Here is a 14,952-nt window from a genome sequence, read left to right as displayed (position 1 = left end):
ATTCCATTCCTGCTCTCTGGGGCACGTGGGATTTTGTATATCTTGAATACTGTACTAGCAGATGTAGCTGAAGGGCATCAGTGGTAAAAGAAAAGACAATTTTATCTCCAGAAAAAGCTAAGCTAGTTGATTTGTTGGACTGCAGTATTTCCAGAAGGATGTGTGTTTAAAAAAAAAAAAGAAAAAAAAGAAGAAAAAGGTATGAATTGCCTTCCGTAGATGTGCAAGTGCAAAAAATGGAGAACAGCACTGGCTGCTCTCTAGTTAGAAATTAATAGGGAGCAATGTCAGGGTTCCACAAAGACTTTTGCAGATGTGTTTTTAAATGGTTGGGGTCTACACATTTGCCTCTCTCCAGGAATTCAGGAACAAATTACATTTGGGCTCTAAGTTGCCTAAATATGGAGGGCGGCAGGGTGCCTTCCATGTTACTGAAATGTTTAATGCTCATTAATGCCATCAATTTTGCTTACACAAATGCGTTTTATTTACCATACTTTCAGGTCACTGTACTCTTTTGTGGAGCAGAGTTAAAAATGTTGTTTTAAATCTACGCAGGACTCCATCCCAAATATTCAGTTGCCAGAGACTTTAATAGGAATAGCTTAAATAATTGAGATAGTGGGAAAATCAAGATTACTAGTTCAGTTGTCTTCCTGTAGAATGAGCAAAAAGACAATAGATGCATAATATTATTCTTACTGAAAGAATGGTTTTTTAATGTGGTCTAGATCATGTGCTATACCATGTATGAATTGTGTGTATGCATTGGTATCCCACAGTGTGCCCTTTTTATGTTTTTTTAAAATTAGACACTGAAATAAAATACTAGATCTGTAAGTGGGCCCAGTTCTTTGCTGTTTTAAGTAGTTGTGAATAAGGAAGTAGAAAGATCTTAATATTCAGAAAATGTTCATTCTCTTTTCTTGTCACCCTACAAAAATAAATTTATAAAGAGTTTGCAGAAGCAAAAGAATCAGTGATGAATAATAGATTCTTCTTTCCCCAGTCTCTAACATCTACATATAGCAAGCACATCAGTGCCTAGAAGACAACAATTTATGTTTTGCTTCCTTATGCTGTAGCCTGCTTTTCATCAAGCTTTGGGAAATGTGGGCAGCTTTTGCATTCTGATACCAGAGTTCTCTCTCTGTCAGGCTGGTTTGGGCTTACCTTCGATGGATGGGATTTACAGTTGCCCTGTTCATCTGGTTAAGCAGACATTCTCCTGGAAAGCTGATGCATGCTGTTGTTGGCTGGGAATGTTAACTTACCTGTATCTTACTTTAAAAGCGTGAGGACAAATAGTTCTGTCAGCAGCTTAATTTATTCTTAAATGTTTGTGACTCTAGTGTATACTGGAATAAGCTTTAACCAGCAACAACATATACAACAGTAATAATAATATGATGCTTAGTATTTTTGTGGTAGTCATGATTTTTTCACTGACTAAATGGTCCAAGCATTTTCTGTTGCAGCTGATGTTCATAATGTCTTTCTTCCACAGCTGTGGTAATGTTGTCAGTGGCTTGTTAAGTTTTTCCTCCTACAAACTGCTTTTGGTTGTAGATTACAATGTTGTGAGCTGCGTTTGTGTTGGGTGCAGTTTAAATGCCAGTCATTCAAATTCATTTTTTATTCCCTGGGTGCTCTTCTGTTTTATGTGAAATATGTTTTCTAGTATGTGCTAATTTGTCTTTGTAAGGCTGAAGGCTTTCATTGTTTTCTTTATTAGCTAAAGTTATGATTCAGTTTAGGTCCTATTTTGGAAGGAACATTTAGGTTTTTAAAACAATAAAACCCAAATTAGAATTGAGCATGTTTTAACTTGTTTCCCTTTCCCTCCGAAATATTTACTGAGAGAGATATAATCCTAGCATAAAGAACTATTGATGCTGTGTATTTTGACTAAAGCTGATGGAGAAATTGCATTTGTATAGCTACCGCATGCAATGTAAAAGAACCTCTTCCTTATTTTTGTAGAGATACAAGAAGTTTGTTTCAGTTCCATGCTTTGTCTCGGATTTGCTTTGTGGCTTTGGATAAATCACTTCATTTATCTGCTTCTTTATTTCCTTCTGTAAAATGGGAGGCCTGTAGCAGGGTATCAGGAGAAATACATAGAATATTCTCAACTGCTGTAATGCTGTAATCATTGGGGTGAAATGCAAGCATGCTGCCTTTGATATCAGTCTTCTAGTAGTATCTCAAATGATAACCAGTAATGAAATTCCAAATATTTACAATATTCCAAATACAACCCCTGTTGTATATTCTTGCTAGGAACAGTGGACTGTTGTTCTTACTCACCTTCCATTTGCCTTTTCTTCCCTGTTCATCTGGCACTTCAGAGATTAATTTTGGTCCTAGGCTAGTGCCGCTCAAGACAACCTTTCTTATGCTAGCTCGTGAGAAACTAGTGAAAGGTCATTTACAATTGGGTTGGAACAAATCAATCTGAAGCAAACTGGATCTGAACAAGAATATGGAATTCAAATTACCTATAGCACCAATTGCTAATGTCATTTGAGGGTGAGCATCCGTTCTCATGTTGCTGGACTTTTATGCCAATTTCAGCACTGACACAAGAGAGATTGGGAAATTGGACTGAAGTCCGCTGACAATTTTAGGCTTGCATATAGAGGTCTGCAGAAATGTCTTCTCTCCAGCAGGTTGAATTGTGAATTTGCCATCAATATGTCATTATGATAGAAACCATGGATGTAGTTGCCAAATAATGTTTACAGTCTTAAAAATCCCCCCATAGAAAGAAAAGGGGGACATACAAAGAAGACACTTTAACTGTCTATACATAAACGATAGGAGTTCGAGATAGCATGAATTGGGAAGAACATAGTGCATTGTTTGAAGGACAGTTCGTATGAGGGAAATGCTATACTTGATTGTAAAATAAAATTAGAAGAAAAGAGAGGTTTATCTGTTCTCTCAAGGATAAAGTGTCATTGAATCTCATCGAAAGTTGATAAACAGGGCACGAAGTCTGGACTTTCTTTGTTTCTTGATTGTATGGTGTCCTTTGAGAGCTATGCAGTACTCATTCCTAAGTTACGTCTTCAAGTCTCCAAGATAAGCATGGTTTGAACTTCCTTCCTTCTTGTCTTCAGGTAATTCTTTTCCCTCCCAGGGTAATACTAGAGGTTGGGATGAACAGTCTGTCTTGCATACGCTTGACATTGTCCATTCACACTAGTTTCCTTTAGCACTTTATTTTGAGGGTAGAAAAACTCTTAATGTCCGTATTTGTGAAGTGTATCTTCAACATACGTTTCGAAAAACAATTCTGTTGAGCAGAGCTGGGAGTCGAACTCTGTCAGAAATACAGGAGATTCTTTAAGTGGGACTTGAGGTGCCCTCTGAGGCGTTCATCATGTTGCATTGTCTTTCTGAATTTAGGTAGGAATATCTTTGCTGTTTGAAAATATCTTGATGATGTTATTGCTGTCTGTTTGTGCGATCTCGTCAGATCTGCTGTTTCTATCAGTTTTTCCATGTGTTCCTGCAGTGACCCAGTGAGGCTGAGATTATTGGCAAAGCAGAGATGAATACTTTGTACGGTGGTGAACACAGCTTTCTATAACCTTCCATCAGTAGCCATCTGGTTTATTTTTTAGATAGCAGTTGAGTGTTATGTAGGCCATCAAGTCCCTATGAACTCTCCTCATCATTTCTATGTGATTTTTGTGTTGGCCCATTGCAGCGTTTTCATCAGCTTTTACAAGCTGCAGCATTTCAAAGAGTACCTTAAGCTGCTCACCACCAAAGGAAAGAAATTGTAAGCTTTGCCATAGGGGACTATGGTTTGATGGGAGAAAATGGGATAATCATTTCCCTCCCTCTCCCCCGACGGGCATACCATAATGTTTTTGCTACAAATGCTTGACACCTGAGGCACGGATTCCTGTTGTTGTATTGTGCAACACGAATGCTTAGCAGGCTACAGTTCAGTACATGTATGTATATAACTATATTCAGCAAAATACTTCTGTGTATTGCACACCTGTTCTTGTAAATAGAAAAGAAACAATCAAAACAGTAAAGTATGCGAGAATGTAATCTAGAGAAACACTTTCTTTGTTTCCACCCAGATGAAGATGCATTTCTAACAGAACAATTCTGGCGCCCGTGCCGCTCAGTGATTGCTTATCTTTGTTCCTTTTTTTCCTTTTTTCTTTTCCTCTCCTCACAGGCCTGTTATAACAGCCCTTAGTGTACTTGCTGGAAAAGGTTTTTCCTGTGTGGAACGATGTTTAGGCCTGTAAGGACAAAAGGAATATAGAGCTTTACCACACTCTGTGACGAACACTTCAAGAGTAATCCAAAAGGTCGGAAAGACTTGATTGTGATGAAGTGAAAATCTGAAGATTTTAGTGTAGCGACTTGGCATACCTCTATAGAAATGTGCTCACTTTAATTCTGCAGTGTTTTGTGAGACGGGGGGAAAAAAAGGTTAGAGCAGAAGATGCGTTGCATCCTAGCAAACTAGGATTTGGGGTAGCACAAAAGACGAGTTTGGTGGCCAAAGACAAGTGTTTAAGAAGAATCTGTTTCTTTAAGGGACAAAATTGCTTTAATTTTATCCTGTGGTTATCAAAAAGTCTTAGGAATTTTAACGTTATTTAAAGTGTCTTTGTCTTGCTAAAGCAAACATAATATGAAAAGAGGATTACTAGAAATTGGAGGAATACATAAAGTGCTGAAAGGTTGCCTTCACACTTGCTTTTTCTTTTTTAAACAAAGATACAACTGGTATCCAGCTCAATGCTGGAGCTTATTGGTTGGGTTGATTATGACGATTCTTAAACTCTTACAAATGATCATAGTCTAATAAACTGTATGCACATTGCAATGGGTGCTGACCCCTACAGCTGATTCATATCTAATGTGGTGCTACTGTGGTCTCCAAACTCTGCAGTTGTCATTACAATGCTTAAATGCTTATCCTAGATGCATCCCTTCTGAAAGTACAAATAATATGTTGAATATAATACCAAAATAGTTTTTCCTGAATTAAAATTGTCCTTTTTAGTTAAATATTTGATACCAATGAAGCGTGTATCCACGCTATAAAATGTTTTTCTTTCTGTTTCAGAACTTAAAATAACAGCATTATGCTATTCATGGGGGTTTTTTTCATGAAGAGAAGAGGTATTTATGTGAGAAAGTAGCATATAAAAAAAGGTACTGAAAGCAGGTAGTTTAACTTCTTTCCCTCCCCACTCCCCCCCGAGAAAATGTGTGCTGATATGTAATGTTGATTGTAAAAATCAATTCATGATGAAAAAGCTGCAAAGATCCTTAGGAAAAGGGTTGTTTTTGCTGAAAAGCCAACAATATGTTTATAGTGTTTGCATGTAGGAAGGGAAGAAAAAATACTGAGCCTAATACTGAAAGCCTAGTATTTGGGCTGAGTAAAACAAGAAAGGATGACAAAAGATCGTGTGACAGATTTAAAGAACTTAAACTAGCATGCCCACGAAAGAGAATGAAGACAAATGTATGCGTCTGGACATACTTGCTCCCTGTTCATATTTATGTCTGTATCACTTTTTAGGAATTTACAATGCTTTCTTACCACAGATGATTGGGCAATTACTGAAAATGATATTCCAGCTCCTTCTCTTGTTCAGGCTCTAGTGTTGGTGCTAGCTCATGATCAGCTAAATTAAAAAGCTGATGTGGCTGCAAGCTCGCTGTGTTCCATGTTAATTTTTCAGTTGGGTCATCTGCACAGCTGTAGGAGCACAAATAAAAGCTTGAGGAGACTGGGTGTGGCAGATTGTGCACTCCAGTCATGATGCTGCATTGTAAGGGTTTTAGAGTATGTGATTTTGAGGATCCTGAGGGATTTCTGCTGCCAAAACAAGATGATCCAACTTCCTTTTCACTGGCCCTTTTGTTTCTGCCTCTTTGCTTATAGTCTTTGCTATTTGACCTCAAGATGGGCTGATTTAACCCACAAATCTTGCAAAAAAATTGTTCAGAAAATTAAAAAAAGACTAGTTTTTCTCCCAGGCTGGTGGGTTGAATCTGCTCGCTGTACAACCAGGTAGGTCCTGGTGCAGCCCTGATGGACGTCTCAGGATTGTCTCTTCCCACAGTAGCAAACTAGATTGTCTCAGTTGTCTTGTCTTGGCCCTTTAAAGTGGTTCTCTGGCTGTGCCAAATTCAAAGCCTAAAAAGCTTTAGCTGTATAATGTAGGTTTTATTCCTTTACTTCTTCTGGTGTATTTTTGCTTTTTATTAATGTGAGTTGAATATGGTAAAATGCTAGCTGTCTCCTAAAATACTTCAAATATGCTACTACCTACAAGCATTTTAACAAATGTGCTCTGGAAAAGACTCTAGAAAATCTGAAGAGAAGCAGTGCTATACTAGTATCAAGACTGTTATGATAAGTTTCTATTACAACAGAAATTTAAGCTAATATGTTTCCATCCAATATGTGATATTAGAGTTGTACAGGTTTATGATGAATGAAGAGACAATTAATTTATTTGCAGACATGACGCGCCACTCTTGCTCTGTCCTGCATCTAGGGTACGTGTCCTCCCTGTGTGACTGAGTCTTTGTGGCTTTAACCAGAACTGAGCCTGAGCAAAGCCACTATTAATCAAAAATTGTGCAAATTTGCCAAGTAACGCAAGTGTTAAGCACACCCACCAGTAAAAAAATGTCATAGACAACAACTTCAGATTTTTAAAGGTTAAATAGGTTGGGTACTTTGCTGTAGCTGAAATTATGATTTCTTTCCTGTGAATATGTGTGCTGGTGGGAATCAGTCTGATTCAAACAGAGTACAAGTCTAAACTTTTGTTTTTCTGTCTTCAGACACTTTTCAAGAAAATAATTTCATTTAACATGATATTTTATTTTCTTTTCCTTGAGCCATTTGTTTATTGCTTATTAAAAGGCAATCTATTTAAAAACTTGAAATGCACTCCATCTTCATCAGTAAAGCTTTCTCCCATAACTCTGCCAGCATCATCAAGCTCCATTAAAATCATTCTAGTTAGAATAAGTCTTCAGAACAACTGAAAATGGATGCAGAAGGGATTTTGATTAGTGCACGATGTAGTGTGTGAATGTGTCTGTAAACTATTCTATTCTATTCTGTTTGAAAAGTGTGCTTTTGGTTGTGGTTGATGTCCTCTCATAGGTTCATGTATAGCTGTTGGGAAAATGCTTGTGCTGTTAAACAAAAGCCTAGGTCAGGACTGTTCCTTGAAGGATAACAAATTATATCCACAAGCACCAGGCAAATTGCCTGCTAGATTACCTTGTATCGGTGCTAATCCCTGATGATGTAGACAGTAAGAGCCCACTGATTGTACCTGGGCTGATTGCAGCTGAGTAAGAAATTGCTGTGCTACTGTGTCTGTTGACTTTTGCTTGGTCCTCCCTCCCAAACACACTCAAGCTTCTTTTACCAAGCTTTGAGGCAGCTAGAGCTAAAATTGGTGCATGAGGAGCCTCGTATGGGAAACAGGGAAAATAGAGCAGAATTTGTCCCTCAGGTGGTGGAGTAGGATATTCCCGTGGTGTCCTGCATATGTTTCCCCTCTTTTCAGTTTCAAAGGAGTACAAAATATGGAGAAACTGAGTAGGGCACTCTTATTCAGTTGTGCAGGGAAGAAATGTAAGGGAGGAATATCATAAGGACTGAAGAAGGTACAGAAATGTGCTGAGGTTCTGGAAACCTCACCCTTTCCTCTAGTTTAGTCTTACATGTGCGAAAGGGAAGGGAGAGGAGCAGATGGGTGTTTGCGGAGTGAAGGAAGGAAGAGGGGTAGACAGTGCAGACAGACACCAAGATACCTGCTTCTGTATGCACAAGGTTATGAAAGAAAGCTCCGAAGTTCAACTCTTGCTGTTGTGGTGTCAGGCCAGCCAGCTCCAAATTGTGCCCGGCTCTCGGTGAAAAGATGCTTTGGAAAAATTGTATAAATATCTGCATCGCAGAGTTTTCTGGAAGCTCATGAGCTCAGACTTCTAGTGTCCTATACTGTTTTCATGCCACACGTATTCTGCTGAAGTACTATCTGATGGGATTTAGAAGCAGCTGGAATCTGTCACATGCTGCATCTCCCCACATTGTGGTTTGTAGCAATGGAGGGGTTTAGAGCAAGGTTAATACCAGTTTAGTCTTTACGTAAGTTTCATTATGTTGAAAAAACAGTAGTTTTTCTATCAGAAATCAGATTTTAGATTTTTTTTTTTTTTTTTACCTCTTCCTGTTTTGTGTGGTAGCTGTGCTGGCAGAATGGGTTTCCATCACCGCCACCAACCATCAGAATGGCAGAACGAAGTTAATCAGTGCTCAGTATACTTCAGTGCAAGACACCAAAACACCACAGACAGGAATCTGTGAAACCGAAGTTGAACAGGCTGTTGTATGTTACTGTGGATACTGGCAAACAGGATATGCAATTTTGAGCTAAGACCATCTAGTTCATGTTTTTTTAAAAAGTTATTTTTATTAGATGTCTTCTCCAGAAGTTGTTCTTGGCCTGAAACTGCTTTTCTGCCAACTTAGTTCTCCCTTTCGTGTGCTGTGAACACTTAATGCTTTATTCCTTTCATTCTCTTACCAATGTACAGACTGTTTTCCTGAATAACTTCTTTTGTTTTTAAAATTCAGAAGGATATGCTTTAAGGCTTACAAATTTATAGTGCTGGGGAGCTTACCTGTATGAGCATTTGAACTTGTGCAGTGGTAACTGTGTATCGGTTCACTAATGTGAAATAATTAGAGAAACTGATTCTAATCTAAACACCAGTGGGGCTGCTGCTGCTTATTGTGCTGTGCTTCCAGCCATCTCATGAGTCTCATAAATGCATGCCAAGGTGTGGGAAGAATTGTTGGATGTTCTTTTGTTTTGCTCAATAGGCTAAACATGATCTGGGGAAGACAACCATGTTGTCAGGCTCTGACAAAGAGCAAGATGGCATCCGAAGAGTATTTTATTTTTCAGATTTAGCTGCTGGATATTCCTATTAAGCCTCGTTAGACTGTTTGATCTGCAGGAGTTTGCCCAGTTAGTTTGGTGTGGTGCATGCTTACCTACCTTCTCAGTCTGCATACAGCTGCCTTTTTTTTTTTTTTTTCCTAATAAGGATAATTTTACTTTTAAAGTATCCTTAATGGCTTTACACATTTTAAAGCTTTTTAGCAGAACAATTAAAGTTTTTAAGACTTGTGTCCCAAGAACGACCTTGTCTGTATAACTTCTGCTTCCTTGAATAGCTTCCTTTCATTCTAAGGGTTAGTTCATAGTAAGCAGTTGTCATCTATTTGAGCTTGTTCCTAAGCAGTTGTTAAATATATCCAAACCCCGTTTCCCCTATATGTATTTTGCATAGCTTAGCTGTTCCCACTGGCTCAAGGATGACCAGTCACTCCTCCAGCAAACTAATGAAAGCATATAGAATAAAAATAACAAAGAATTGCTGATTGACCAGAACACCAGTAAAGACTAAAGATGTCTGTGTAATGGTGAACACTTAATATTTTGGTAGGTCAGACGAGTGCCGGGTTCCAGTGGTCACCTCCATAAAACAGAAGATGGGGACTGGGAATGGAGTGATGATGAAATGGATGAGAAGAGCGAGGAAGGCAAAGCTGCTGTTTCTCAGGAAAAGGTAACTTTTGTTTGTGCCAAGACATTTACACTCTGCAAGATATTCTGTCTTAGTGTTAATTGTCAGTATTTCTGAATCTTTAATGCATAAAGCTGCATAGCTCATATCTCTCTGCATTTGTTTTCCAGTCACGAAGAGTGAAAGTGGAGGAAAACACAGAGGTAAAAATGTCTTTATCAATTTTTTTTTCTTCCAAGTGTTTGAGTGAAGGGATTTCTTTTTCATTTCTGTTGTTAAAAATGTGAATTGAGGTGGGAGTGTTGTTCTGCAGCCTTGTATGGCAAGTACTTGTGAGGATAAAGCTGTATGCAGTTGGGCCTGTAACAATTAATTTGAGCGCACACTGGATAAAACGGATAGGAAATTTAAAGTCATGTTATGTTCGTGCCCAGGAGAATTGGTTAAGATAGGTAATTTGGCTGTTTTTAATGAATCTTCATAACTGGATCACACTAATTGCTATCTTTTTGTCAGAGTTATGGTGGCTGTTTTGGAGTAGCCAGAAGATGTCCAAATAACTTTTAATTCTTAGGATTTGTATCACGACATGTAGCTTGTAATTAAAATGCTTCATCCCGTATACAGTAAAATAGTTCAGTACTGTGGCATAGTAGATTAATTCAGAGGAATAAAATACCATATTGAATTTCATGGCCCTGTGCTGAGAGTGTGGGAAGCATTGCTGCTATAAATAATTGCTTAATAGGATTACTGGCTTACAGCCAAAGTGCTCTTTTAAAAATGTTTCTTGGGGGGGTGACACTTGCGATTTCACCTGCAATTTTAGATTCTCTGATCTTCATTGGTGTCATAGAAATCTTCTAAAAGTCTAACAGCTTCCTGCCAGGTTTGGTCCTGTTAGCTCCTGTGATGACCCCAGTCTTTCCGTTGCAGAGCTAGTTTACTTAACGCTTCAGCATCTGAGATGTCTTACGTAAGCTGAGTACAGAAAAAAAAAAAAGAAAAAAGGACTTTCACCAGACAGTCTTTTTGTGTCTTAGAAATTGAGAGTTCTGCAGTTTGTGACTCAGTTTATACAGGTAATTCTTTTATTTATGAGTTGTTGTCGTGGTTTAACCTCAGCCGGCAACTAAGCACCACACAGCCTCTCGCCCACTCCCCCTTGGTGGAATGGGGGAGAGAATTGGAAGGGTAAAAGTGAGAAAACTCGTAGGTTGAGATAAAGACAGTTTAATAGCCAAAGCAAAAGCTGTGTGTGCAAGCAAAGCAAACCAAGGAATTCATTCACTACTTCCCATCGGCAGGCAGGAGTTCAGCCATCTCCAGGAAAGCAGGGCTCCATCACAAGTAATGGTTACTTGGGAAGACAAACGCCATCACTCCGAACGTCCCCCGCTTCCTTCTTCTTCCCCCAGCTTTATATGCTGAGGATGACGTCATATGGTATGGAATATCCCTTTGGTCAGTTGGGGTCAGCTGTCCCGGCTGTGTCCCCTCCCAGCTTCTTGTGCACCCCCAGCCTGCTCGCTGGTGGGGTGGGATGAGAAGCAGAAAAGGCCTTGACTCTGTGTGAGCACTGCTCAGCAGTAACGAAAACGTCCCTGTGTTATCAACACTGTTTTCAGCACAGATCTAAAACATAGCCCCATACTAGCTACTATGAAGAAAATTAACTCTATCGCAGCCAAAACCAGCACAGTTGTTTAGTTTATGAAGGAGAAAAAAGCCTCTGCTTGAAGTCTTCTATTGATTTTTATTTTCCTAAATGCTCCAGAAGATGACTTGGAACTGAGACTAGTGCAGCTTGTCACTGTTGGTGTGCGCCTGTTGGTCTTTGGACTGCACGTTCCTATACACTGAAATAACAGGTCTGTTGAAGATGCAGAAAAATAGTAGTAGTTTATATGAATGGAAGGACCTTAACTGAAGTAGAAAAAAATCTTCCCCTTTTAGTGGTTAAATAATCGTCCAAATATTCATTAACTTTTGTTTAAAATGCACAGATAATAAAATACAGATCTTTTGTAACACTTTTTTTTTAAAGTAGCTTTAATTTGGGAAACTGTTGGAAAACAATCAAATGAGATTTGTGATGCAAGTCTTTATTTTGGGAGGACTTGACTGTAACCTTTGACAGGCTTCTGTGCGTGGTGACAATATGCCAAGTTGGATATGAAATCATAGTAGGGTAGAGGACCCTGAGCTTCTCTGTATGCAGGATAGACTTTTGCTTGAGACTTCATATAAATGTTAGTTGAGGGCTGGGGAGGGTATCATAGAGTGAGGGAGGAGTGATAGTGTGAAAGATATCCATATTCCTGATTTTTCTCTGTGAAAGACATTCTCCGAGCTGTGATGCCCACTTTGATATGCTACTAGTTCTTTGCAGATGGGTAGATGCAAGACTTCCTTAACAACCAAAACTGTTACACAAAAATGATGTGAGTAGTAGCTTGGTTTTCTTCCTCTGTGTGTGTTATTTAATAGGTTATTGGAGCTTTGATGCAAGGTGGATTAAAAGCTCTTACACTCAGTGCTTTAATGCAGGCCTTATCATTTGTATCTCTGTAACTGCAATACAGCAGTTTTACTGGTATCAGCTATATTTTAGACTGTGTTACTGAAAGTGTTTAAAAGGTTTTTGAGAGTTAGAGGATGTGTAAAATATTCTGTGCTAACTTCAAACTGGTAGCATGGCAAGTATTTTGGGATTTTTTTTTTTTTCCTTTGGCATCCTTTATAAGACTTTTTGCTTTTTTTTTCTTTAATAGTCTCAGCCTGCTGTTAATGACGAATATAGTGATGTTCCATGTGCAGTGAATCTTGTCTTAAGATTAAGGTAAGAGATTCTTCTATTTATTTTAGCATTTCTTCTTAGTTAGCTGTATTATTCTTGATCTCCCTCATTACTTTCATAATCTTAACATAAAATAAGTGTTAATCTCTTTAATCTCCCAGTATGACCAGTATGAATAGTGTTTCTGTGACTAATTGCTGTCTTTTAATTGCTTACTGAAATAGTGTAAAATGAAAAGCAGAGTATGAATGTGGCTTCAGGCTAAGTGTACCCTTCATTAAGTATTTTCTTTCTTTTTTTCCTTGCAATGCAGGATCACAGTGAGAGATTTTTAATGAGTTTCTTTCACACTTCAGCAGTCAGTCTCTGACAGAAATAAACCATAGCTGTATTACAAGTTGCCTACTCAAAACGTTTTTCACTGGCAAGTTTGATCAGCCACTGTGAAGAAGTGACAGATATTTTAGAAAAATGGATACAAATATGTTGTCTGACTTAAATTTATACATAGTTAAAATGAGTCAGATTACCTTTAATTAAAATAAGTTTATAACTTAAGATTTGAATTGTTTAATTATGCAGTCTAGTTCTTGGACAAAGTATTTTTTCATAAGAAGCTTTGATAACTTTCAATGTATTTACAACCATTTTCCTTAAATCGCTAACTTAATTAAAAAACTTACTGCCCCTCACTTTAAAACTTGTTTACATCCAGTTTGTATTGATGGGATATCTATGAGAGGTTGTAAACTCTTAATTATTGCTATGGGGAAAAGTTAAATGTTATGGGTTTTTTATGCTAACAAAAAGATAAAAAATCAAATAGAGAAATATTTACAAAGTTACAACCAGTATGTTAGAAACAAATAGCAGATTTATGTATAACAAGTAGCTTTAAAACAGTAACATCAAAAACTGTTAGTAATCAGAAAAAAGAAATCTACACAGAATGAGTGCCAAGTTCCAAAATCTATTATCTTCCCTTTTTTTTGACTACTTTTCTAGTGACAGCTGCAAAAAATTGCGTGGCTGCCAAAGGTTGTTTACTGAAGGGAGGAGTAATAAATTTTATTGTGGGGAGAGAAAAGACTTAGAGATTGTTTGGAATCAGTTTAGTTGTCCAATTTACATAACTGCCCAGTTATGCTATCAATACTATTTTTCATCTCTCTGCTGACAGACAGGTAGATGAAACCATTTACAAACCAGACCAATTTATACTGCTGTGTGGATGTACTAGTGAGGTGCTTTGGGTATTTTTATATTACGATGAAACCTCTAGAGTGATTAGCTTCTACCCAGTTACTTGCAGTGTTGGTATATCCACAGGGCAAACATTTTAGTTCTGCAAGTACTGTGAAATGTCAGGGATTACACTTTCAGTTTTCTGCAGCTCTTAAGCCAGAAGTGAAGGAAGATTGATCCTAGGAGACTTGAATTTCCAAACTCTTATTTGCATGATGAACTTCTGTTCTTGTTAAGGATCCTCTTAATTCATGGGTGAAAAAATTCCCTCCCCTTACCCTCCCTAAAAGCGACTCTGTAGTAACTGGATTAATGTGTTACTATTATGAAGGTTTAGATGATTATTGGTAGAGAGGGAAGAAACAAGAATTTCAATTTTAGGAACCAGAAGGTTTCCTTTAAACAAAACAAAACAGCAGATACACTCTGGGGCCTGGGAACACTGTTAACGATGTCTTGGAAAAAACAAAAATCTGATGCATAATTTTGCAGAGCGAATTTTGTTAATTTAAGCTGACCTGCTTTCGAGTGAAGAATGCTCTGCGGTGCAAACTCCTGGCCCCATGTGAGCTCTGGCTGTGTCCTGCCTCAGTGGTAGGAGGTGGGCTGAGTTATGCATCTTAGCACTGTGTGTCTGGGTTTCCTTCTGATGGAAACCTGAGCATGTGAGTAGTGTCAGAGCTAGCACATAATCAATGTGTGTGTGTGGATGGTTGAGGGGAATATAGGAGGGCGGGGTATACCAAGCAGCACTCTTTTCCTTTAGTTGGGACTTTGCAAAGTGCATATCTAAGAACGAGGGCTACAAGCTCCGTCTATCTCTGCCCAGTGGTGTAGATTCAGGGTTTGTACTTAAGCATTTCTTTATATTTGCTACTTTAAAGGCAAGAGTTATTCTGTTTATGGAACATTCGCAGAAATTAAGGGCAGCCACTGGCTGGCTGCTATATATATTGTGTCTGATGGCCTCTGATGGCATTTGAATAGTTGTGCTTCCTCTTCACTGTTGGCCCCAGGAGGGGAACAGCTGAGGCTGCTGTGAGCATGTCAGGGCTGTGCAGGCTGCTGAATACTTGTCAAGAATTATATTCGAATGTCTTGTTCTTCAGTAAATTAACAGAAACCTTATTTGGGAAAAGGAGCTAATGATTATTTGTTAACTTTTAACAAAATAGTTATGTTTCTTCTATTGTCGGATTACCTGTGGGGAGTTATCTCAGCTCATTTGCCTGTCAGTGTCAAGTATCTGTCAGTATATTCTATTATAGAATCATTAAGGTTGGAAAAGA

General features: G+C 38.3%; 1 protein-coding gene across 1 annotated transcript in view; it reads left to right on the top strand.

The window, feature by feature from the left end:
* LOC104080849 (STE20/SPS1-related proline-alanine-rich protein kinase) overlaps positions 1-12,460 on the top strand; it is a gene marked incomplete at both ends in the record, with an annotated part of 32,880 nt that extends 20,420 nt beyond the window's left edge. Inside the window, 3 exons of the mRNA XM_009583376.1 lie at positions 9,538-9,660; positions 9,789-9,821; positions 12,393-12,460. Coding sequence (XP_009581671.1) covers positions 9,538-9,660; positions 9,789-9,821; positions 12,393-12,460 — 224 coding nt within the window. The remainder of the gene's footprint in view (positions 1-9,537; positions 9,661-9,788; positions 9,822-12,392) is intronic.
* Between the last annotated feature and the right edge of the window lie 2,492 nt (positions 12,461-14,952).

Source organism: Fulmarus glacialis, unplaced genomic scaffold (genome assembly GCF_000690835.1).
Source record: "Fulmarus glacialis isolate BGI_N327 unplaced genomic scaffold, ASM69083v1 scaffold27008, whole genome shotgun sequence".
Classification (NCBI taxonomy): Eukaryota; Metazoa; Chordata; class Aves; order Procellariiformes; family Procellariidae; genus Fulmarus; species Fulmarus glacialis.
Note: the sequence above shows the minus strand (reverse complement) of the source record. Positions and strands in the feature narration are given on the sequence as shown.